At 44.0% G+C, this 22510-nt stretch overlaps 1 protein-coding gene across 4 annotated transcripts in view; it reads left to right on the plus strand.

Moving 5' to 3' along the window:
- The window catches only part of RABGAP1 (RAB GTPase activating protein 1), a 162530-nt gene that overhangs the window by 137291 nt on the left and 2729 nt on the right, over positions 1-22510 (plus strand). For all 4 annotated transcript variants that reach the window (XM_043469491.1, XM_043469494.1, XM_043469492.1 and 1 more), the window contains 6 exons: positions 6946-7038; positions 7444-7554; positions 18656-18760; positions 19550-19633; positions 20287-20358; positions 21948-22145. In XM_043469491.1, the coding sequence (XP_043325426.1) occupies positions 6946-7038; positions 7444-7554; positions 18656-18760; positions 19550-19633; positions 20287-20358; positions 21948-22145 (663 nt within the window). The remainder of the gene's footprint in view (positions 1-6945; positions 7039-7443; positions 7555-18655; positions 18761-19549; positions 19634-20286; positions 20359-21947; positions 22146-22510) is intronic.

Raw genomic sequence — 22510 nt, forward strand, 5'->3', positions numbered from 1 at the left:
TCTCCTGCTCTTAATCTAAAATTTAACCATATACATCAGCTCATTTAACTGTCTAGTGAATTTCTCTCCCTCCATGGGTCATTGAGCTGAGACAGAAAAAATTGCTTCCACTTACGATACAAGATCTAAAAGCAATTTCAACTTACATTGTTCTAGAAGATCGTGAATGATCCTAGGAGCCCGGCAAGTTTAGTGGGGGGGAATGGGGGGAAAAAAAATTAGGCCTTTTAAGTTTTTGACTCCAGAAATATGTAAGAGCAACTGTTTTTTTGTGCGTCTATAATGGAATTTTTTAAAACAAGTCCAATAAGTGAGTCTTAAAAGAAGCAAGAACCATACCAAAAGAGATGGCTCTGTGGGTTTCTTAGATCAAGAAGAAAGACTTGACCCTTGTTCTGTAGAATCCTGCCTAATGTGAAATGGAATTTCTGAACCATTGCTTCATTAGAATTTGTTTTTTAAGCATAAAGTGAATATGCTAGACTTCAAACTACCTGTGAGAAAAGATATTGTTGCAAGTAGTAATATCTCTCAATTAATGTAATCCTAACCATTTGCCGTTTGGAGAAACTGAAAACTCTTTGGCATTTAGGGATATTTGCATTCAGGGCATGTTTTTAATCATGAGCTAAAAGCAATATTTAGTTTGAACTTCATTCTCTGCTCAAATCATTTGTGTAGTTAGTGTTTGTTTGGGTTTTAAGATCTGTGTTTGTAGTGACTTGATCAATCTTTTTTCTTGATACGTTCACAGAAGCCTTGCATAGTGTCTACACATCGTGAATTAATCCTTAGAGTCCCCATGTGAGGTCATTTTATAGACGTGTATACTGAAGCTTAGAAAATTGAAAACTCCTAGCTGGCACAAAGTTAGTAAGGGATCGAGTTGAGATTAGATCCTAGGAATTTCAGACTCTGAAGTCAATGCTTATCATCACTGTGCTTTACTGTGCCTGAGCGAGTGAATGTGTTGCAGGAAAGGGGGGACCCCTTCCAGGGCCCGAAACTGGGCTCTTATCTAACACTCGGAAATGAATTGTCCGAGGAGATACATGTGCTGACAAAGCAAGAGATTTTATTGGGAAGGGCACCCAGGTGGGGAGCAGGAGGGTAAGGGAACCCAGGAGAACTGCTCTGCCGCGTGGCTCGCAGTCTTGGGTTTTATGGTGATGGGATTAGTTTCCGGGTGGTCTTTGGCCCATCATTCTAATTCAGAGTCTTTCCTGGTGGCGCACGCATCGCTCAGCCAAGATGGATGCCAGCGAGAGGGATTCTGGGAAGTGGACGGACAGGCAGTGTCTCCCCTCGACCTTTCCCGAACTCTTCCTGCTGGTGGTGGCTTATTAGTTCCGTATTCCTTATCAGGATCTCCTGTCATAAAACAACTCATGCAAATGGTTACTATGGTGCCTGGCCAGGGTGGGCGGTTTCAATCAGTGTGCTTCCCCTAACAAATGAATGAGTCAGGAGCCACTTCTGTTGGTCCATTTTTGGCGATACTTGTCATATCATGATAGATAACTCAGTCTCTGTGTCAGTGTTGAAACTTACCTTTTGTACACGGTCACTGAGTGCCATTTTCCGTGTAACTCAACCAGGCTAGTTTTATGTCTTTGCTTGTTCTACCTTTTAGAATTGGATTTCATAAGGAAGCTTCTGAGTGGCTATTCTCTTTCTCTGCAGTGAACCCTGAAGTTTGCTGGTTGTTGAAGGGGTAGCAGTGGTTACTACCTTCTTATTTTAATAAGTTCCTCTCCTTTAGTCCTTATCTATGTTTGAGTCCTCTGCTAATAACTTGCTGATTGCACGTTAGAAAAATACTCTGATGGTAGAACAAGGATGCCTAATTCTATATAGTAATGTTTGAGTCTGAACTGTTTGAACAAATTAAATAAAAAGGCTCAGAAATTTTTAGAGTGTTGACTTGTTTCAAGTGGTTTTAAGTGCAGGCATTAGAGTCCCACCGACCTTGGCTCTCATCCTGGTTCTGCCTCTGCTTTGTGACCTTAGGTCGGTTAGCTCAAAAGAAAGAGAAATAAGGTGATGCCTTTAACATCGCAGCTGCTCTTTGACACACCAGTGCTCTTCTGGCCCACCTGATTTTGATCTCCTCTGCCCAGATACCTGCTTTCCTTAAGTCAGTTCTTGTCAACGAGCGTTCGTAGATTGTCTTCTATGCCAAGAATACACTGAGCTCAGCTGCAGAGAAGAATAAGAAACAAGAACCACCCCAGATTTGCTTTCTTGCGCTGGCACTGGGACTTGAACAGACTGGGTCTTTTACTTCAGACAAGTCACTTTACCTGTCTAGGGCTCTGTTGCCCAGTGCGTGCAGCGGGGGGTCCTCACTGCACCGTACAGCGGTGAGGGTGATGACCCTGCTGTACCCATCGCAGAAAGTTGTTTGGAGGATTAAAGAAAATAGTAGGCATAGAGGTTAGCTTGAAAGTCTTATGGAAATCTCAGGTTCTTTTATTCACTAACTGAAAAGGGAAGATGAACTTGTGTCAGATTTCTTTGTTTAGCAGTGAGGACTCTGGGGTCAGGATCTCCTTCCTGTACCAAACTCCTCCTGTGTACCCACTCACCCACACTACATAGCTTCAGCCCTGCCATGTGGAGCTGCTAACATCCAGCCTCTCACCTGCACTGGATTTTCTGTGAGTCCCGCCCAGCAGGGATTCTGACTTTTGCAAGGGTCTCTAAGCCAAACTATAAAATCAGCTCCTGTTTCCTACCAGCAGCCTGTTTCCTACTCTTCTGTGTTAAATGGACTTTGTTTGAATGGCTTATTGTTTGCAGCACATGTTCAGAAGATGGCTGTCTCAGATTCAGGGCAAGAATGCAAATGATAATAAGAAGTCATAGCAACTTTTTATCTAAAAGACTTCACTGTGTGCCAGGTACTCTTCTCAGCTCTTTGTGTGTGTCGTATCATTTGATCCTCACAACAGCACTCCTCGTAAGGACAGGTGAGGTTTTCCCAGATGAGGAATCTGAGGCTGAAGTGAGACAGCTTGCCCTCAGCCACACAGTTAGTCGTTGGTGGAGTCAGGACTCGAGCCATGCTTGGTGCGTGCTCTAGGTAGCCAGTAGTTCTATCTCACTCCCACCCAGGCCAGCAGCTACTCTCATTCTTTCTCCATAAGTACGGGCCAGGACATCCCTGCCTATTCCAGGAGCTGGTCAAGGGCCAGCTTTCCCAGGGCAAGTAGCACGTGTTTTAAGAGAGAACCTTATCCAGTTCCTATGACAGATTAATGACAAGTGAGTGACCAAGGAAAAGGTGTTTCAGGCTGATTTTTTTTTTTTCTACTTCTACCAAAATATCCAACTGGCATGTTCCAAGTGTCCACCCTCTCTCTAATTCAGGGTTTCTTAACCTGGGACTATGGATGGGCCTTAGGGAGCCCATGAGCCCTCTGAAATGGTATGTAGAATGTTTTATTGCTGGGAGCGAGGTGGGGGTGGAGTTAGCATCTGTGCTTTTTAGTGGGAACCTTGGCTCCCAGGGGATATTCAAAGTGATACTGTCTCAAACAGTGTTAAGAATCTTGTACTAATTGAGATGAGGTATACAGTTGGTTTTACCTAAATTTCAGACTTAGCCTTAACCCAGGAAATGATTAGAATTTTTTCCTCCTTGAAAGTACATTTAAACAGATTTCAAATGTAACCTTCTTGGAGGGCAAATGTGTGAAACTGTGACTTCCACAGCCTTCTGATGGGAGTCAGCCAGCAGTGGGTGTGATTGGAGCTCCGGGGCTTGTTCCATCACTTCTGTTTTTCTTGAATTCAGTTACAATTGCAGTGGTGGGAGTAAGAGACAGACAAAATGAACCTTGGACTTTTAAGGGTGGGGGCTATGTCTCTTCATTAAGTATTTTCATGCTTCCTGTGTTCCAGGTATTAGGAGTTTCACAGTGCACAAAGAGTTCCTGCCCTTGTGGAGTTTGCATATCCTGATCTGTGTACATTTTTGTATCATTAATACCTAACAAAGAACACTGCACACAGTGGGACTCAACTACTGAATAAATAAATGCCCCTTCTTACATCCTTATTAGATTAAAAAAAGGAAGGCCTTTGGCTTTGATTTGTTCAGCAGTTGACTGTTAAGTTCTGATTATGTTCCAGGCATTGAGCTGGGCACTAGAGATATGCTGGTAAGCAGAACAGATGTGGCCTTTTTCCTAGTGGGAAGACAGACAGTCAAGTAAGCACATAAATAAATAATCATGGACTTGGACAGGTACCATGGAGGATTTGGCTTTAAGCTATGAGAATATGTAACGAAAGACAGCCTGATGGGGGACGAGGGTGTCGGGAAGGATTCACTAAAGAAGAGATATAGAGCTCTGATCTCAAAGGTGAACAGGAGTGATCCAGACACAGGGCTGCACAGGCCGAGGGACCAGGCTTGAAGCGTCCATTGGCTTTGGTTGCCATTTCCATTTAGAAGACAGGTCGATGCTAAGGGCTGGGCTGAGGGGCCCTCTCGCATTCATTTAGCAAGCATTCCTGGGCACTCTGTCTGTGCCTGGGCAGGGACAGCAGCGAGTGAGCCCCAGCTCTGACCTGGAGAAGGCGCTAATGATAGGGTACGCAGGCTGAGAGGCACTGGTCTCTCCTGGGTGCAGCCTCGTAAGGACACTTGAGTTGCTGCTTTTCCTACTGACACTTCTCCTTCCTCACTTAGTTATCAGGCATCAGTCTTTCTCAACAGGTCTCTGTCTCAGAGGCAGCTTGAGCCAGTTGACTATACAGCCACCCACTCTGGAAGTCAGGGTCAGCTATGAACCCACTGTGAGCAGTGTTGTGTTTATTTTTTTGTTTGTGATGAGGTTGGGGTTAAGGCATTTAAGGGAAAGAGGGAGGAAGAGAGAAACCAAGAAATGAGGCTGAAAATTAGGAAAGCAGAAAGAGCTCCAGAGCAGCGCGGTCCGTGGAGAGAATGCCAGAGCTCTGTCTCAGAGGAGCCCGGCTTACGAGCATTGTTTTTAAACAGCAGTCACATTGTTAACTCAGTTACAAATGTAATTTGTCCTCAGTGCAGAAAATGTGGAAAACCTAGTAAACACACAGAGAAATGCCCATGTCCTGTCACAAAAACGTAAGAACCAGGTGAGATAACACATGTACAGGGTCTGGCACTCATTACACACCAGCTTCTGTTATAATGCTGAGGGGGAACCTACCCTTTTACTCTAACAATGAGACATTTATATAATAAGGGATAATGAGATGTAGAGGACATTATTTTGTAACTAGCCAAATGTATGGTTATGGGGAAAATGTTCATTCTTTGTTACCACAGCATGAGAATGAAAAGTCGAAGGATCCTGAAGACCCGTGAGAATGTTTTGTAGGGTTTGGCATCAGTTTTATGTTTTACAAAGCACTTGAGGAGCCTTGTATCTCTGCCTGCCCTTGTCATTCACACAGACTGACAGCATAGAGTAATGGGAAGAAGTGTTGGCCGCCCACAAGCCTCAGTTTTCTGTTCCTCTACTATTGATTTGTTCAGATTGTTTATGAATTTACTGGTCACACAGATGTTTTATTTAGGTGCTTTCTTTGTGAATCAGTTACGTGCATAATTAACATTTGCCCCAGCATTAGCCTTAAACCACAGAAGATCTAGGGGATGCCACTTTCCAGCTCGCAGCCTCACCCCAGTGGTGTTTAGTGGGCATCTTTATATAGTGCTGGTAGGTTCCTGGCTGCCTCCCTTTGGGCAGCAGCCAAACTCCAAGAGTAATTTCACTGGGGCATACCTGTAAACAGCCGACTAGGGCAGGTGTCCTCAGAACCAGTGTAAAGGAACACCAGGCACCTTGAGTGAGACAGAAAGGGAAGAATGAGCCGGGACTAGGAGATGCTGACCTGAGCCTGCTGCAAGCTTGGGCCTGTCCTGTCCCCTTTCTGCGCCTCAGTTTTTTCATCTGTAAAATAAGGAGGTTGGACTAGACTAGCCCTGAGACGCCTCATCAGCCTGGAAGTGCTAGACGCTCAGCCATGTTCAGAGCTTTTGCAGCTCCATGGACTGCAGCCCGCCAGGCTCCTCTGTCCGTGAAATTCTCCAGGCAAGAATACTAGAATGGGGGGCCATTTCCTTCTCCGGGGGATCTTTCCAACCCAAGGATTGAACCCTGGTCTCCTGCATTGCAGGTGCATTCTTTGCCATCTGAACCACCAGGGAGGCCCAATTAACCTGAAACTGGGGGCTGAAAGTTAGGTGTGTGAGTCAGCAGTGTAGCAGTTTGCAGTGGTTGGTAAGAAAAAGCTTGAGAGAAAAAGGACAGTAGTTTAATGAGATGGAAGAGCATCTAAGTAGAATGCTCAGCAGAACTATGTGTTTAAGAGCAGAGAGAAGTATGCCTGTTTGAAGGCAGCATGGAAGGTGCTAGTGAAAAGGAAAGTGGTAGAAGGTAGATCAGTGAAGTGGCTACAGCTTGAACTTCGGATGGTGTCTAACAGCCTGGCGCAAATCCTGATCTGCCAGTCCCTAACTGAGTGGTTGTGGTCAAGTTACAGAACTTCTTACTTCTCAGTGAAGTTGCCTATAAATTGAGCCTATTACCACCACACCTTGTGGAGAGGTCGTGAGGTCACAGAATGAAAGACCCGTAGCATTGCTTATGTGCTGAAGAAAACGGTGGAGGAGGAGGGAGAGGACGAATGATCAGACCTAAAACTCAGGAGGGGTCACCTGTTGGATGTTCATTCTGACACCCTTGGGAAAATCTTCAGGAACCAATTATCCCCCCACAAACCCCTAAATTTGAGTACGAATTTTAGGTTCTGGGCTTATATGCAGGAAGTACCACTTTCGTGGTTAACTTGGGATGCCCAGGTCAGTAGAGATCTTGGTCTTCAGTGCAAGCCCTGAAGCACCCACCTCTTCCTGATGCTTTTTAATTTGTGCTGTGCTTTATCCTACAGATTAGTCAGAAGAAGTTGAAAAAATATGAAAAAGAATATCACACCATGAGGGAACAGCAGGCCCAACAAGAAGACCCCATTGAGCGATTTGAGGTTTGTTTATGGCCTAAGTGATGTGAAGTGCCTTCAACCTTTCACTTCAAATAATTGTGCCTATAATTAGCTTTAGTGAGTTCTTTTTAAAATTTAGTTTCACTATTTCTAGGTTTCAGTTTGAGTTTGCAAATGAGAAAGCAAGACTTGTTTCGCTTCATGCTAGTTGTCTAGTTTGTTACAGTTCCCTGGGCTTTTGTCACAGTTAGTAACAAGTAACTGCTTGAGGGTTAATTGAATCAATGGAGACAGAAAGGAAGGAACTGTTGATTGGCGGCACATTGGGACCGGCCACATCTCCCCTGATTCCTGTAGGTCTCAGCAATTAGTTTTGAGGGTTAACCTGAGAAGTTGTCATTTCCATCTGATCTTTATGTCTGCAACTGGTTTCTCTCTACCCATCAGCGAGAGAATAGGCGCCTACAAGAAGCTAACATGAGGTTGGAACAGGAAAATGACGACTTAGCCCATGAGCTGGTGACCAGCAAGATTGCACTGCGAAAAGACCTGGATAACGTAAGTCTCCCTTGTCTGAAAAGATGCTTGTGTTGAGACACTTCTCCCTTAATCAGGTGAAATCCTGAAGTTTTTGTGTTTGTTCCAGTTAGTGTTTCCCTCTTATGAGGTGCCTACTCTTGTTCCTTCCTTTTCTTCAGGGGTCATCGATGATCTCATTAAGTCCTCCGTTCTACACTCTTCTCTCATTATACATGCAGTCCCTGACACCTCTCCAGACATTGATTGAAAGACCTCTTCGGCTGATTCTTACGTTGTTACAGTCGTCAGTAGCATTTAATCACTGTAATTTCCTTAACTTACCCTTAAGACAAAACAGAGTTTGTCATCCTGCATACCATGTGCCTTTTGCCTAATCATTGCCAACTGTAATAAAGCCCAGTGCCTCCACAGCTTGTGACTTCATCAGGAATCTCTGCTGGCAGATGTTCTGTTTTTCTTTGCTTCTCCTGATCTTAAAAACTTTGAGCTGATGGTATTCCTGGCAGGGTGTCGTCCACTTTCTATACTAGGCTTCCCATAGTGCAGTCTCTCGTTCGTGGTTGAGGTCAGACGTTGGCAGACTTTTTCTGTAAAAAGACAGACGTGACTTGGTGGGCCATATGGTCTCTGTTGCAATTATGTAACTCTGCCATTGTCACGGAAGGGAGCCACAGACAGTAAACAAACAGATGAGCATGGCGGTGTTCCAGTAAAACTTTATTTAGGAGAATAGGTGGCAGGCTGGATTTGGCACTTGGACAAAGTTTGGCAGCACCTGACTTAGATTTTCCTGTCACTTTTCTGCTCATTGATTTTTCTAGAGACAGGCTTAGGCTGTTGAGGGTTTATAAGGAACTTACATAATATGTTGAACCCATAGGATATATGAACTTCACAAGGTCTTGACAGCCACCAAACATGTATGAAAATCCTGTGTGCTACTGCATTTCTTCAGCAGTCTATGCTTTCATTAGATTCTCTAAGTGGTTCACCCATCAGATGAAGAGAAAGAGATGGTGGTATCTACTGGTTCATATTACTTCTCTTTGGAAATAGAATATGGAGTGAAATTTTGAATGGATCTGAATCTAACATCAGCTGCTCTCCTTTCTAGTAAAGTGGGGGAGGTGGAATAATGACTGTTTCCCAGGGTACAGTGGGAATTACACAGTGTTGTTCCCTCTGCTTGTCTGGTAGTCAGCTATAAATAGCTGCAGGTAACTGGTTACACTCCTTTTTCTAGTTTATCCAGGGAGGGTGTTGCAAGGTCATTAGCTCCCAGTAACCAGAACCTGGCGATCTTGCTGCTTTTTGGTTTGCCCCAGTATGCTCCTGAGGTTGGCATCCCGTCCTGTGGTGCGGGTTCCCAGCTTCTGTTTTTTGTGAGTCATTCCCTCACTATTTGGGCATTTTCTGCCAAGGGAGCTGGGGGAGGTGGGTGTCCATTGAGCTGTCCATTGAGTTGCTGAAGCAGAAGTCACAGTGTACACTTGTGATGGCTCTTATAGCCACAGTAGGTCATGCAGGAAGGAGGTGAAAAAGAAAAGGAAATGGGTCCTGTACCAGAGCTTTGTGTTCTACAGTGAAATTAAGAGTCAACTTAAGGTAAAATTTCAGGTAGATTTTTAGTTTGCGCTGTTGCATTTGCCATTCTGATGGGCCCAGAAGTAACATTGATGATGTTCCACTAGTTTAGAGTACATCAGACTTCTTAGGTTCTTGAAGCCTGCCTCTAAAGAGGTGAACCCTTTATTTAAGTTGTTTTCACCTGACTTAGTAGTCAAAGAACTGGGTTACATTCCTGACTCAGAAGTGAGAAATAGTTTAAAAAAAAAAAAAAAGGTGAATTCCCATTTATTCTGTGATGCTCTGTGTGACAGGCCCTATGATAAGCACTTTGCTAAACTGATATCTCTTATCCTTTCCTCAGCCTTGTAACATGAGCCCCATTTATGGATCAGGATTTATATTTTTTTGGCTGTGCTGGGTCTTCATTGCAGTGTATAGGCTTTCTCTAGTTGTGGCGTGCAGGCTTCTTTTGTGGAACATGGGCTCTAGAGCACATAGGCTTCAATAGTTGTGGCATGTGGGCTTAGTTGCCCCAGGGCATGTGGGACCTTCCCAGACCAGGGATTGAACCCTTGTCCCCTGCATTGGCAGGTGGATTCTTAACCACTGGATCACTAGGGAAGTCCCTGAGGATTTTTTTTTTTTTTAAAGAGTCATGAAACTTGAGACTCAGAGAGAGGAAGGCACCCAGGAAGAAGCAGAGCAAGGAATATATCCCAGGTGCATCTGATTGGGATGCCCAGGCTTTATCTGTGATGCCACACTGCCTCCAAAGTAAATATGAAACAAGAAGCTGTTGTTTGATGTCATAACTACACCAAAAATATACTGACATCTTTCAGAACATTTCCTAAACCCTTAAGGAGTTCTAGGTGCTGCACAGTGCTTTGTACTTAATGTTACACCCTCCAGGCAACCCTTGTGCAAGGGATACAGTTTCACTGAGGAGGCCAGAAGAGGCTAAATGTCTTACAGAGTCCCAGTGTTAATGAGTGGCAGAGCCCTTAGATTGAAACCCAGCTGGCCTGACACTCTTGGCTCAGAGGAGCAGGACCCCTGCTGCCTCTCCGGCTCAGAAATAGCAAACTGGGGTCCCATGTCCAACAAACACCAGTGCTGAGAAGATAGATGTTTTTGCACTAAACATTGAGTCTCTTTCCAAGTTAGTTTTCTCTCATTTCTGTTGGATCATCACTGAAAATAAGCTAGGTTCTGAAGTGAAGAATGTGAGGTCTTTTCACCATTATTTGACTTCAGGGTGTTAGATGTTTGAAAGAACAACTTCATGCCTTTTCATACTTCCCTTTCTGCATCCCAGAGAAAAGCTCTGGTTTGTGGCTTTATAGGATTTCCAGAACCCTCATTGTATTTCCAGTTAATGTTATGTCATTTTTGTTATTCCTCACCTGTTACTTCTGTGACTTGTCCATCATACAGCAGCTGTGGAGAAATCCCCAGTCAGCCACGGAGTCTCTAGGTGACCCCATCCAAGCGTTCTCCTCTATGAAATGGGTCCTGACATTGGTGCTCGAGACTGAGAGGGAACCTGTGTAAGGCCCCGTCTGCGTCCTCTCCTGCATGCTGCTCTCTGCACTGAGACCACATAATGTGAGAGCGATGGAAACAGACTCAGTAGCAAACCTGCTGGGATTTGAATTCTGGCTCCCCTGCATTGTAGTTCTCTGACCTTGAGCAAGTTGCTAAGCTTTCCCCATTGAATTACTTTGGCCTCTATCAAAAGAAGATTGACCCTGTATGTATGGGTCTCCTTGATATTCTATATTGTTCCACTGATGTATATGTCTGTCCTTATGCCAGTACCACACTGTTTTAATTACTGCAACGTTACCAATCTTCAGATCAGGTCATGTGAATCCTCCAACTTTGTGTTTTGGTTTTTTTTTTAAATAGTTTGGCTGTTGTAAGTAAGTTGCATTTATATATACATAATAGAATCAGTTTCTCAACTTATAAAAATAAAAGCCTTCTGGGATTTTGAATGGGGTTGTGTTGAATCTATAAATCAGCTTGGGGAGTACTAACATCTAAACAATCCTTGAACCTTCCAGTCCATGATTATGGTACAGATTTCATTAATTTAGATCTTTTTTTGTTTCTGTTTACAAGATGTGCACATAGTTTGATCTGTTATTACGGGCATCGTTTTCTTCATTGAATTTTCCTATTGCTAGTCTCTACAAATACAGTTGATTACTTTGTATCCTGTGACCTTGCTAAATTCACTTATTCTAGTAGCATTCTTGCTTCTCTTAGATTTTCCACATACATAATCACATCACCTCTGAATAAAGACAGGTTTACTTCCTTTTTCCCCTTGCCTTCCTGCACTGACGAGGACCTTGGAACAGTGTTGGATGTGAGCGTGGGCCTTGTTCCAGATGTAGCTCCAGGTTTTCTGTAGATCAGCTGAGGAAGTTCTCCTTTCTTCCTATTTGCTGAAAGTTGTTATCATGAGTGGGTGTTGAATTTGGTTAAATTCTCTTCCTGCATCCGTTGAGGTGATTATTTGCTGTTTTTCACTGTACGTAAACTCTGCATTCCTGTGAAACTTGGGGTTTTCTTTTTTTTAAGATTTTTATTTGTATTAAAGATTTTTGTGTTCCAGAGGAATATTTGTCTATAGAGTTTCATTAATGTTTAAATATGGGTTTGATATCAGGGAAATGCTGGCCTTCTAAAGTGAACTGGGAAGTGTTCCCTTCTTTTTTTTTAAGGATTTTATGTGGGATTGTTCATTGAATCTTTAATATCCTAGTGAGGGCACATGAGCCTGGAGTTTTCTTAACCGGAAATTATTTAATTATAATTTCAGTATGTTTTCAGACACAGAGCTATTCAGATTTTCTAAATCTTCAGGTCTAGATCCTTGTAATTTGTGCCTTTCAAGTGATTTATCCATTTCATCTTAGTTGTCAAATGTATTGGCATAAAAAATCATTGATATTCCCTCATTCTTTTGATGTTTATAGGATCTGTTGAAGCCTTCTCTCTTTTATTCCTGATATGGGTAATTTGTGTCTTTTGTCTTTTTTCCTTATCTAACTAGAAGTATATCAGTTGTGTTGATCTCTTTAAAACCCAGCTTTTGGTTTTGTTGACTTTTTTTCTTTTTGTCTTATTGATTCCTGCTTTTTATTATCTCCTTCTCCTTTTCTTTTGGTTTAACCTGCTCTTTTTGTAGCTTCTTAAAGAGGAAACTTAGTCATTGATTTGGACCTTTAGTCTTTTTAAAAATAAGTATACAAAGTTAGAAGTCTCCCTGAAGCACTATTTCAGCTATATCTCACATTCTGATGTGTTGTGTTTTTCTTTTCATTCAATTCTTGTGATTTCTTTGATCTCTGAGTTAATTAATAGTGTGTTGTTTAATTTCTTAACTATTAGGGATTTATCCCAGAAATTTTTCTGTTTGTTGATTTCTGATTTAATTCATTTGTCATCAGGGTACATACTTTTCCTGATTTTAATACTTTTAAAGCATACTTTTGCCAACGAATGTTCAAACTACTGTATAATTGTGCTCATTTCACATGCTAGCAAGGTTATGCTCAAAATCCTTCAAGCTAGGCTCAGCAATACGTGAACCAAGAACTTCGAGATGTACAGACTGGGTTTAGAAAAGGCAGAGGAACCAGAGATCAAATTGCTAACATTTGTTGGATCATGGAGAGAGCAAGGGAATTCCAGAAAAAAACAGCTACTTTTACTTCATTGACTATGCTAAAGCCTTTGACTCTGCTATACCAGGGTCTGCGGGTCTGTGGGTCACAACAAACTGGGAAATTCTTAGAAATGGGAGTGAGTACCAGACCACCTTACCTGTCTCATGACAAACCTATATGCAGGTCGAGAAGTAACAGTTAGAACTGGACATGAAACAACTGACTGGTTCAAAAGGAATACAACAAGGCTGTATATTGTCTCCCTGTTTATTTAAATTATATGCAGAGTACATCAGGTGAAATGCCAGGCTGGATGAATCACAAGCTGGAATCAAAATTGCCAGGAGAAATATCAACAACCTCAGATATGTAGATGGTACCACTCTAATGGCAGAAAGTGAAGAGGAACTAAAGAGCTTCTTGAGGGTGAAAAAGGACAGTGGAAAAGCTGGCTTGAAACTCAACAGTCAAAAAACTAAGATCATGGCATCCGGTTCCATCACTTCATAGCAAATATAAGGGGAAAAAGTGGAAGCAGTGGCACATTTTATTTTCTTGGGCTCCAAAATCCCTGCAGACAGTGACTACAGCCAAGAAATTAGAAAATGCTTGCTCCTTGGAAGGAAGTGAAAGTGTTAGCCATTCAGTCATGTCCAACTCTTTGCAGTCCCGTGGACTGTAGCCCACCAGGCTCCTCTGGGCAAGGATACTGGAGTGGGTACCCGTATCCCTGGGGGAAAAGCCATGACAAATCTAGACAGTGTATTAAAAAGCAGAGACATCACTTTGCCAACAAAGGTCCTTATAGTCACAGCTGTGGTTTTTCCAGTAGTCATGCGCGAATGTGAGAGTTGGACCATAAAGAAGGTTGAGTGCTGAAGAATTCTTGCTTTCAAATTGTGGTGCCAGAGAAAAGACTCTTGAGAGTTCCTTGACAGCAAGGAGATCAAACCAGACAATCCTAAAGGAAATCAACTCTGAATATTCATTAGAAGGACTGTTGCTGAAGCTCTATTACTTTGGCCACCTGATGCAAAGAACCGACTCATTGGAAAAGACCCCAATGCTGGGAAAGATTTAGGGCACGAGAAGGGGTGACAGAGGATAAGATGGTCGGATAGCATTACCGACTCAATGAACATGAATTTGAGCTGACTCTGGGAGATAGCAGAGTACGTAGGAGCCTGGCATGCTGCAGTCCTTAAGGTCACAAAAAGTCAGACAGGACTTAATGAGTGAACAACGACAAGAAAAGCATATTTATGCTTATTTTAGGACTTTCCATGATCCGTTTGGGTGAATGTACCACATGTTCTTGGAAAGTACGTATATCCTGTTGTTGTAGGTGGAGTGTTGTATAAACATCACTTTGATCAAGTTGATTCACTGTTGATAAATCTTCCGTAGACTTGCCGCTTTTCTCTTTATTCTGTCACTTACTGAGAGAACAGTGAGGAAATGTGTAACTCTGTGCCCTAATCTATTTCTCCTTTCAGTTATGTCAGTTTTTGTTTCTTGTAATTTGACTTTATGACTACATTTCAAGTTTCAAGGAGGGACTCTTGGTGTTATGTAATGTCCCTGTTTGTCATTGATTTGTTCTGAAATCTACTTTGTCTGATATTAATATAGCCATTCTAGTCTTCATAGTATTGCATGGTACATCCTTTTCCATTCTTTTTTTTTTAATATATCTATGTCTTTATATTTAAAATGGGATTTTCCTGGAGAAGGAAATGGCAACCCATTCCAGTATTCTTGCCTGGAGAATCCCATGGACAGAGGAGCCTGGCAGGCTACAGTCCATGGGGTTGCAAGAGTCAGACATGACTTAGCGACTAAACCACCGGAGAAAGACTACCCTCAATTTGGCAGCAAGTGACAACTGTCCTTAAGATTTCTTTTTTTTTCCCCGATAGAAAAAGAAAACACTTGGAAAATGAAAGTAATAAATTTTCTATTCAAATGTTAAAATAAAATAAAATGGGATTTTGTCACCAGCATATAGTTGGATCTTGCTTTTTCAAATTCAGTCTGACAATCTCCTTTTAATTGGAATGTTTAGACCAGTTACATTTAATGTAAGTATTTATATGGTAGATTTAAGTCTACCACCCTGCTGTTTGTTCTCCATTTGTTGTATTTGCTTTTTCTTTCTTTTTTCCCCCTTTTCTGCCTTCTTTGGTTTAATTGGGTATTCTCATGATTTCGTGTTCTCTCTTCTGCCGCCCTCTCAGTGGTTCTGGAGCTCTCTCACCTCCAGAGCTCTCGCCCACAACTTTCAGTTGCCACAGCCTCTCTCAGCCCCTGGCTCTGTCTCCGTAACCCTTTGTTTTTGAGGCATGCTCTGTGTGGAACCCCTCACCCTGCTCCTTGGTCCAGAATATGCCCTGAGGCAGAAACCCAGAGTGGCAGTAGAACCTTGCTTGTTTCCTTTCTCCCAGGAGCCACAGTTCTGCGTTGGTTTTCAGGGTCAGTAGACGGTAGCTTTGTATATTTTGTCCAGTGTTTTATTTACAGGGGTAGGGTGAGTCTGGTCCTGGTTAGTCGTCCATGACCAGAAGTGGCGGATTTGTGTTTATCCCACATGTTCTCTCCTCACGCGCTTGTGTAAGCAGTGACAGTGCAGCGAGTGTGGCGCGCTCGGAGGACTGCCGTCCGCCCCCCAGGGGCCTGTGTGCACTTTCCCCTTGAGGGGGCGCAGCACAGCACGCCAGCTCCTGAAACATGGCCTCCAGCTCTGCCCCACCGCTGTGCGAGCTTGGGGGAATCACTTGCCCTTCTAACGTTTTTCTAAATTTGGGAGTCAGGGTGGGGAAGGAAGACTCTTGGGTTAGAAGACCCCCTTCATGAGCCAGCTGTCCCATACTTGTTAGAATCAGTCTTAACCTCCCATGGGAGTGATGATGAGTAACTGAGAGAATGTATATATGTGCTACAGGTTACTGCTCAGAGGCTTTACCCAGGTCCGAGAGGGAGAGGGAGAGGTGACAGGATGTTCTCTTGATTCAGTGAAAACAAAGTCTTTAACAGGACTTCATTCTCCATATTATTTCCTCTGTTGTTTGAGTCTCATTTCCCTCTCGGTTGCTGCTTGGGTTTGAGCTGGAGGAGAAGATAAGCCACTCCCTAGCAAGGACAGGCTTAATCCAGGACCCCATTTAATCACAGGTATGTGCAATTTGCCAGTAACTAATGGCTTAGAAATAGAGGAAGACAATAGAATGGTAAAGACTAGAGATCACTTCAAGAAAATTAGAGATACCAAGGGAACATTTCATGCAAAGATGGGCACAAAAAAGGACAGAAATGGTATAGACCTAAGAGAAGCAGAAGATATTAAGAAGAAGTGGCAAGAATACACAGAAGAACTATACAAAAGAGATCTTCATGACCCAGATAATCACGATGGTGTGATCACTCACCTAGAGCCAGACATTCTGGAATGCGAAGTCAAGTGGGCCTTAGGTAGCATCACTATGAGCAAAACTACTGGAGGTGATGGAATTCCAGTTGAACTATTTCAAATCCTTAAAGATGATGCTGTGAAAGTGCTGTACTCAATATGCCAGCAAATTTGGAAAACTCAGCAGTGGCCACAGGACTGGAAAAGGTCAGTTTTCATTCCAGTCCCTAAGAAAGGCAATGCCAAAGAATGCTCAAGCTACCGCACAATTGCACTCATCTCACATGGTGGCAAAGTAATGCTCAAAATTCTTCAAGTGAGGCTCCAACAGTACGTGAACCGAGAACCTTCAAATGTTCAAGCTAGACTTGTAAAAGGCAGAGGAACCAGAGATCAAATTGCCAACATCTGCTGGATCATCAAAAAAGAAAGAGAGTTCCAGAAAAACATCTATTTCTGCTTTATTGACTGCATCAAAGTCCTTGACTGTGTGGGTCACAACAAACTGGAAAATTCATCAAGAGATGGGAATACCAGACCACCTTGTTGCCTCCTGAGAAATCTGTATGCAGGTCAAGAAGCAACAGTTGGAACTGAACATGAAACAACAGACCAGTTCCAAAGAGGGAAAGGAGTACGTCAAGGCTGTGTATTGTCACCTTGCTTATTTAACTTATATGCAGAGTACATCATGCAAAATGGCAAGCTGGATGAAGCACAAGTTGGAATCAAGATTGCCAGGAGAAATATCAGTAACCTCAGATATGCAGATGATACCACCCATATGGTAGAAAGTGAAGAGGAACTGAAGAGCCTCTTGATGAAAGTGAAAGAGGACAGTGAGAAAGCTGGCTTAAAACTCAACATTCAAAAAACAAAAGATCATGGCATCCAGTCCCATCACTTCATGGTAAATTGATGGGGAAACAAGGGAAACAGTGACAGACTTTTATTTTCTTGGGCTCCAAAATCACTGCAGATGGTGACTGCAGCCATGAAATTAAAAGATGCTTACTCATGGAAGAAAAACTATGACCAACCTAGACAGCATATTAAAAAGCAGAGACATTACTTTGCCAACAAAGGTCCATCTAGTCAAAGCTATGGTTTTTCCAGTAGTCATGTATGGATGTGAGAGTTGGACTATAAAGAAAGCTGAGTGCCAAAGAATTGATGCTTTTGAGCTGTGGTGTTGGAGAAGACTCTTGAGAGTCCCTTGGACTGCAAGGAGGTCAAGCCAGTCAATCCTAAAGGAAATCAGTCCTGAATATCCATTGGAAGGACTGATGCTGAAGCTGAAACTCCAGTACTTTGGCCACCTGATGCGAAGAGCTGACTCATTGGTAAAGACCCTGATGCTGGGAAAGATTGAAAGCAGGAGGAGAAGGGGACAACAGAGGATGAGATGGTTGGATGGCATCACCAACTTGATGGACATGAGTTTGAGTGAGCTCCAGGAGTTGGTGATGGACAGGAAGCCTGGTATGCTGCAGTCCATGGAGTCACAAAGGGTCAGACACAACTAGGCAACTGAACTGAATGGCTTTTTGACTTGCATGGTGTGCCATTCTCGATTCTCCACTTAAGGCCTCAGCCCACAGCCCCCTGGGACCTATGCCTCCCAAAGAATACGTGTCTGAGGAAGTGATGTGGTAGCAGAAGCAGGGACTCTTACACACTTAACTCTGTGACCTCAGACATAACTGTTGAAATTCAGGGAACCACCATCCATTGTCAAAGGAAGCTGCATGTGAGGAGCTTGCAAAGACGCGCTATATCTAGCTTCTGCCTCATTTCTTTGCCTGCCTTCTCACATGCTGCAGTCTCTCATTCTTCAGTTACCATTGGACACTCAAGGGTAATGGACTCTGTGGGGCAGGTACAGGTGTATCATTTTCACTTGGACCCATAGAAAAAACTAGGGTGGAAGATGGCCATTTCAGATAAGAAAAGGAGAGTGCCAGGAAGGAGGTGCCTGCCTTTGTCAGATGAGAACGATAGCAAAATGCAGAACGTGTTTGATGAAGCAGAGACAATACTGAGAGTTCAGAGAAGAAAACCAGAATTCTGAGTCTTCATAATAATGGTGACTGTCTTTTATTGAGTGTCTGCTACATGTTAGCAGAACTGTGCAGAATCCTTTCCACGCCTTTCCTCAGATGAAGATTCTGAAGCTCCGGCAGGTTCTCTGTGACTCCTCCTAGTGGCACACAGTCACGGAGTGATGGGAGTCGAGGCCAGGCTGTCTGATGCAAAAGGCCAGCTCCTAGCCACTGCCCTGCGCAGCGTTGGGCGGGAGACGGCCTGGCACTTACGCACAAGTGTCCTCTCGGTGTGACCTTGAGCGTATCACAGCCCCTCTCTGGATCAGTTTCCTCATCATCCTAAAGTTGGCCTATGCTGCGTAATTCAGACCCTTTTCAGTTCTCACTTCTGTAACAGCATCTCTCAAACGTTTCAGGCTGAGGAAAAGGCAGATGCACTGAACAAGGAGCTGCTTATGACCAAACAGAAGTTGATTGATGCAGAGGAAGAGAAAAGAAGGCTGGAAGAAGAGTCTGCTCAGGTACGGGGAGCTTCGCCTCTCCCACACTCCTCTGTGTCTTGCAGATGCTTGAGAGCTGGGATTTCACTGCTGGCTTCCTATTGGCCTTGGAGAACTCTGTGGACAACTGGCTTGAGTTTCTCTCCAAAGGCCTTTTTTATTTACTGGATAAAGCAACATAGTGGTTCTTAATAATTAAAATGTAGGAGGAGACAGGCAGAGCCCACCCTTTCACTGGGGCAGACGTTCCTGTGTGTCAGCATCTGAGTGTGACCAGAAAAGTTCACATTTCTTCGGAAGGAAAGCAGACGTTTCATGGTGTGTGGCTCCTGCCCTACTTGCCCTGTCCACAGCTTCCTCCCCACAGAGCCAGCTCTGGGAGGCTTGTCCTCAGCACAGCCCCTGAAGAGCTTCGGGTCTGCGCCCTGGGCAGGCTGCTTCTGTTTCACTGTCCGCCCGCTTCTCATCTCAGTCAGGCGGCCCGAGGTGAGAGGTGACGGGCAGGTCCCACGTAACCCCCGAGGCGCTGAAGGAGCGCCGTCAGCTTTTCCTAGACGTTTGCTCTGCTCAGGGTCCCAGTGTGGGCTGCACCGACAGCAGGGACTTCAGCCAGAGCCCCACCTGAAGCAGGGTTTGATGTTGTTGGATGTTCTGGCTTCTCTCCCAGCATCAGGAGTAGGGTTCGTACTGCTGAGAGAGAGGGGAGCAGACGGAGCACCCCCCTGGGACTGTGGGGTCCGCGCAGCGTGACACAGCTCCCGTCTGTCCCCCTCAGCCGTCAGTCACCTGTGCTTTTCTTACTGTGTGCAGTTAAAAGAGATGTGCCGGCGGGAGCTCGACAAGGCCGAATCCGAGATTAAAAAAAACAGCTCCATCATTGGCGACTACAAGCAGGTGGGTCTGCCCCAGAAGTGGGCCACGTGCTCGGGGTGCTGTGCTTGCTGCGTGAGGGGTTTCCTCTGCTCACCCCCACGTGTCCCCACTCGGCCTCTGGCCCTGCAGAGTCCCTGTGCTTCTGATGAGTTCCGTGCTGACTCCCAGCTGTAAAATAGGGGGACTCTCCCGGAGAACTGTTGTGAGGAGTCCAGAGATTATGTTTGTGGAGCCCCTGCCATAGGTCCCTCACACAAGCAGGCACGTAATCCCTGGAGGCCACCCTGGTTCTTGGGAGCACCTCAGACTCCGGCTGCTCACGTGTGGTCCTGTGATGTGGAACCATCTGTCCCCAGCTGGTCCATTCTGACAGCATAACTGAGTTGGCCTTGTGCGTTCTGTCCTGGGATCTCTTGCTGGCTCCAGAGTCTGGTGTGTCTGTAACGTTGACCATCGAGTGTGGCGCTGACAGCTTCTCGCGGGTCCTGGGCCGATGGATGTGAAGGTGATAGGGCCAGAGGACCCTCTGCCCGCCTGTCATCTGCCCTCCTCCCACTCAGTACTGTCTTATTCATGGTCCAGCCTCCACTGTAGAATTCACCGCGAGCCCAGACTCTGCAGATTACGACACTGCTGAAGAGACTGTCATTTGAATACTGTCTTTGTTTCCTTAGATTTGTTCTCAGTTGAGTGAAAGATTGGAGAAGCAGCAGACTGCTAATAAAGTGGAGATTGAGAAAATTCGGGTAAGTCTTCATTTAGCAAAGAGATTTTATCCCCCCTAGTTCATTTAATGGCTATATTCAGCACAAAACATTTTGAGAGGGGGCTATTCTGCTTGGATTTCAAAAGTGAGAGAAGCTGATGTGTGCCTGACAAGGCAGCTGTCGGGACCTGGCTCAGCAACTGACAGCTCGTGCTCTGCCTCTTTGCATTGGGTGGGGGACGCAGGTCAGACCAGGAGAGTTCTGACTTTAGACCTCAAGGTACAAGTGTCCCTTTTCTTCATAAATTTGTACATCCTCCTCCTCTGGATACCTTGACTTGTAAAAAGACGAAATGCAGGAGCCCCGAGACTTGAGGTGCTGTCTGTGACTCCTGCAGTGCCTCGCTGAGGCGGAAGGGTCCTGCGAGCAGCAGGTTTCACTTGAGGGTGCGGGCCGCAGAGGCCAGGCCACTCCCCATGGTTTTCTGTACCGTGGGGACCACTCCCCACATTTTTCTGTAGCGTGGGGACATCTGCCTCCTACTATAATGGACCCTGATACAGTGAGAACGGGAGTTTTTAATTGTTGCCAGTTTCAGAGTTTTTTTACCTTGATGTTTTCTTTCTTTATTGTTAGACTACTTGTCAACTTTTACTAAGATGACTAATTCACTGAAAGATACTTTACTTACATATTTACAACTGGGTGGACAGAAATGTGGGAGAGTTCATGGTCATGTCTGCAAGAAACGACATTTTACCTGGAACAAGATGATAGTTGGCCTCTATCATAAGCAATGTTTAACCAGCAGTACCTATTTTTTTAAGCAAAATTCATTTTCTGATTTTAAAACTAATAGTGTTCATTGAAGAAAATGGAAAATCCGAATAAAGGAGGGGGGCGGAAAGCCTTATAATCTTACTACCCACAGACTACATCACCATTAACATTCTTTCAATGTTTGTATTTCCTCTAACATACAAATTTTCTTTCAGTCTAAGATAAACACATTTTTTTCAAATATACATCTGAAGGTGGGACACATTTTATAACCAATAGTTTTTGTGGTTTCACTGGCAGAATATTTTCTTAGAGGAAAATGAAATGATGTTTCTTACAGTCATTGCTATCTTATTTTCATGAAATGTGGTATGTATTTGTAACTATGCTTTAAAGACATTTTCATGTCCTAGTTCACCCAGCTCCATAACATTTTTACCAAATTATGAAAAATTCCTCAAAAACTTTTTCAAGGGTGCATGCTTCCTTGTATAAATACAGCACATCCTATGTAATTTCTCCCAGGAGCTGGACAGTTTATCTCCCCACCCCTTTTTTGTCTCTCTAATTCTGCAGTGAAATTCCTTGTACATAAATCTTTATCTAGTCGCTCCTTTTTCATTTTTTTAGCTAAGGTTCCTAGACTTGAAATGACTGGATCAAGACATAAGAATATTTGTGTTGCTTTTGCTGTGTAACGCCAGGTGATTTTTCCAGTAGGTCATCTAACAATTTACAAAAAGAACATAGTTTTTCAGAAGCTGTAGTGCTCAGCCAGACTCCCCAGAAAGGAGATGCTCAGACCTTCACGTCGTCTTTGTCTCTTCACATCTGACCTTCAATTTCAGCAAAAAGTAGATGACTGTGAACGCTGCCGGGAGTTTTTCAACAAAGAAGGGCGCGTAAAGGGCACGGGCTCCGCTAAGGAAGATGTGGATGAGGATACAGATGAGGAGAAGGAAACACTCAAGAACCAGCTAAGAGAGATGGAGCTGGAACTGGCACAGACCAAGCTGCAGCTGGTGGAAGCAGAGTGTAAGATCCAGGTAACAGTCGCAGCCTCCGATTCCCAGGCAGCCCTTTGCCCCTGATGCGGGGTGGCCCAGACCTGCATGAGGGTATGATTTTCTGGGGCTAGAAACCCCAGAAATGATATTGATGGTTTGGGGGTTTTTTCCCTTTTAAACTTTGACCATAATCCTCCTGGGAAGAAGCCTGTTACTTGTTATTTACTAGAGGACATTTAATTAGTATTTAGCCTGTCCTAAGAATTGGGCTTTCTCATAATGAGAATTATCCATCAAACTTGGAATCCTTCTGGTGGAGGAGAGAACACATGATTTGAAATTGCAGCTGCACTACCGAACTCTTTGACGTTGGGTTAGTAACCTCCTCATACTTCAGGTTCCTC

The sequence above is a fragment of the Cervus canadensis genome, chromosome 5 (genome assembly GCF_019320065.1).
Source record: "Cervus canadensis isolate Bull #8, Minnesota chromosome 5, ASM1932006v1, whole genome shotgun sequence".
In the NCBI taxonomy this organism is placed as follows: Eukaryota; Metazoa; Chordata; class Mammalia; order Artiodactyla; family Cervidae; genus Cervus; species Cervus canadensis.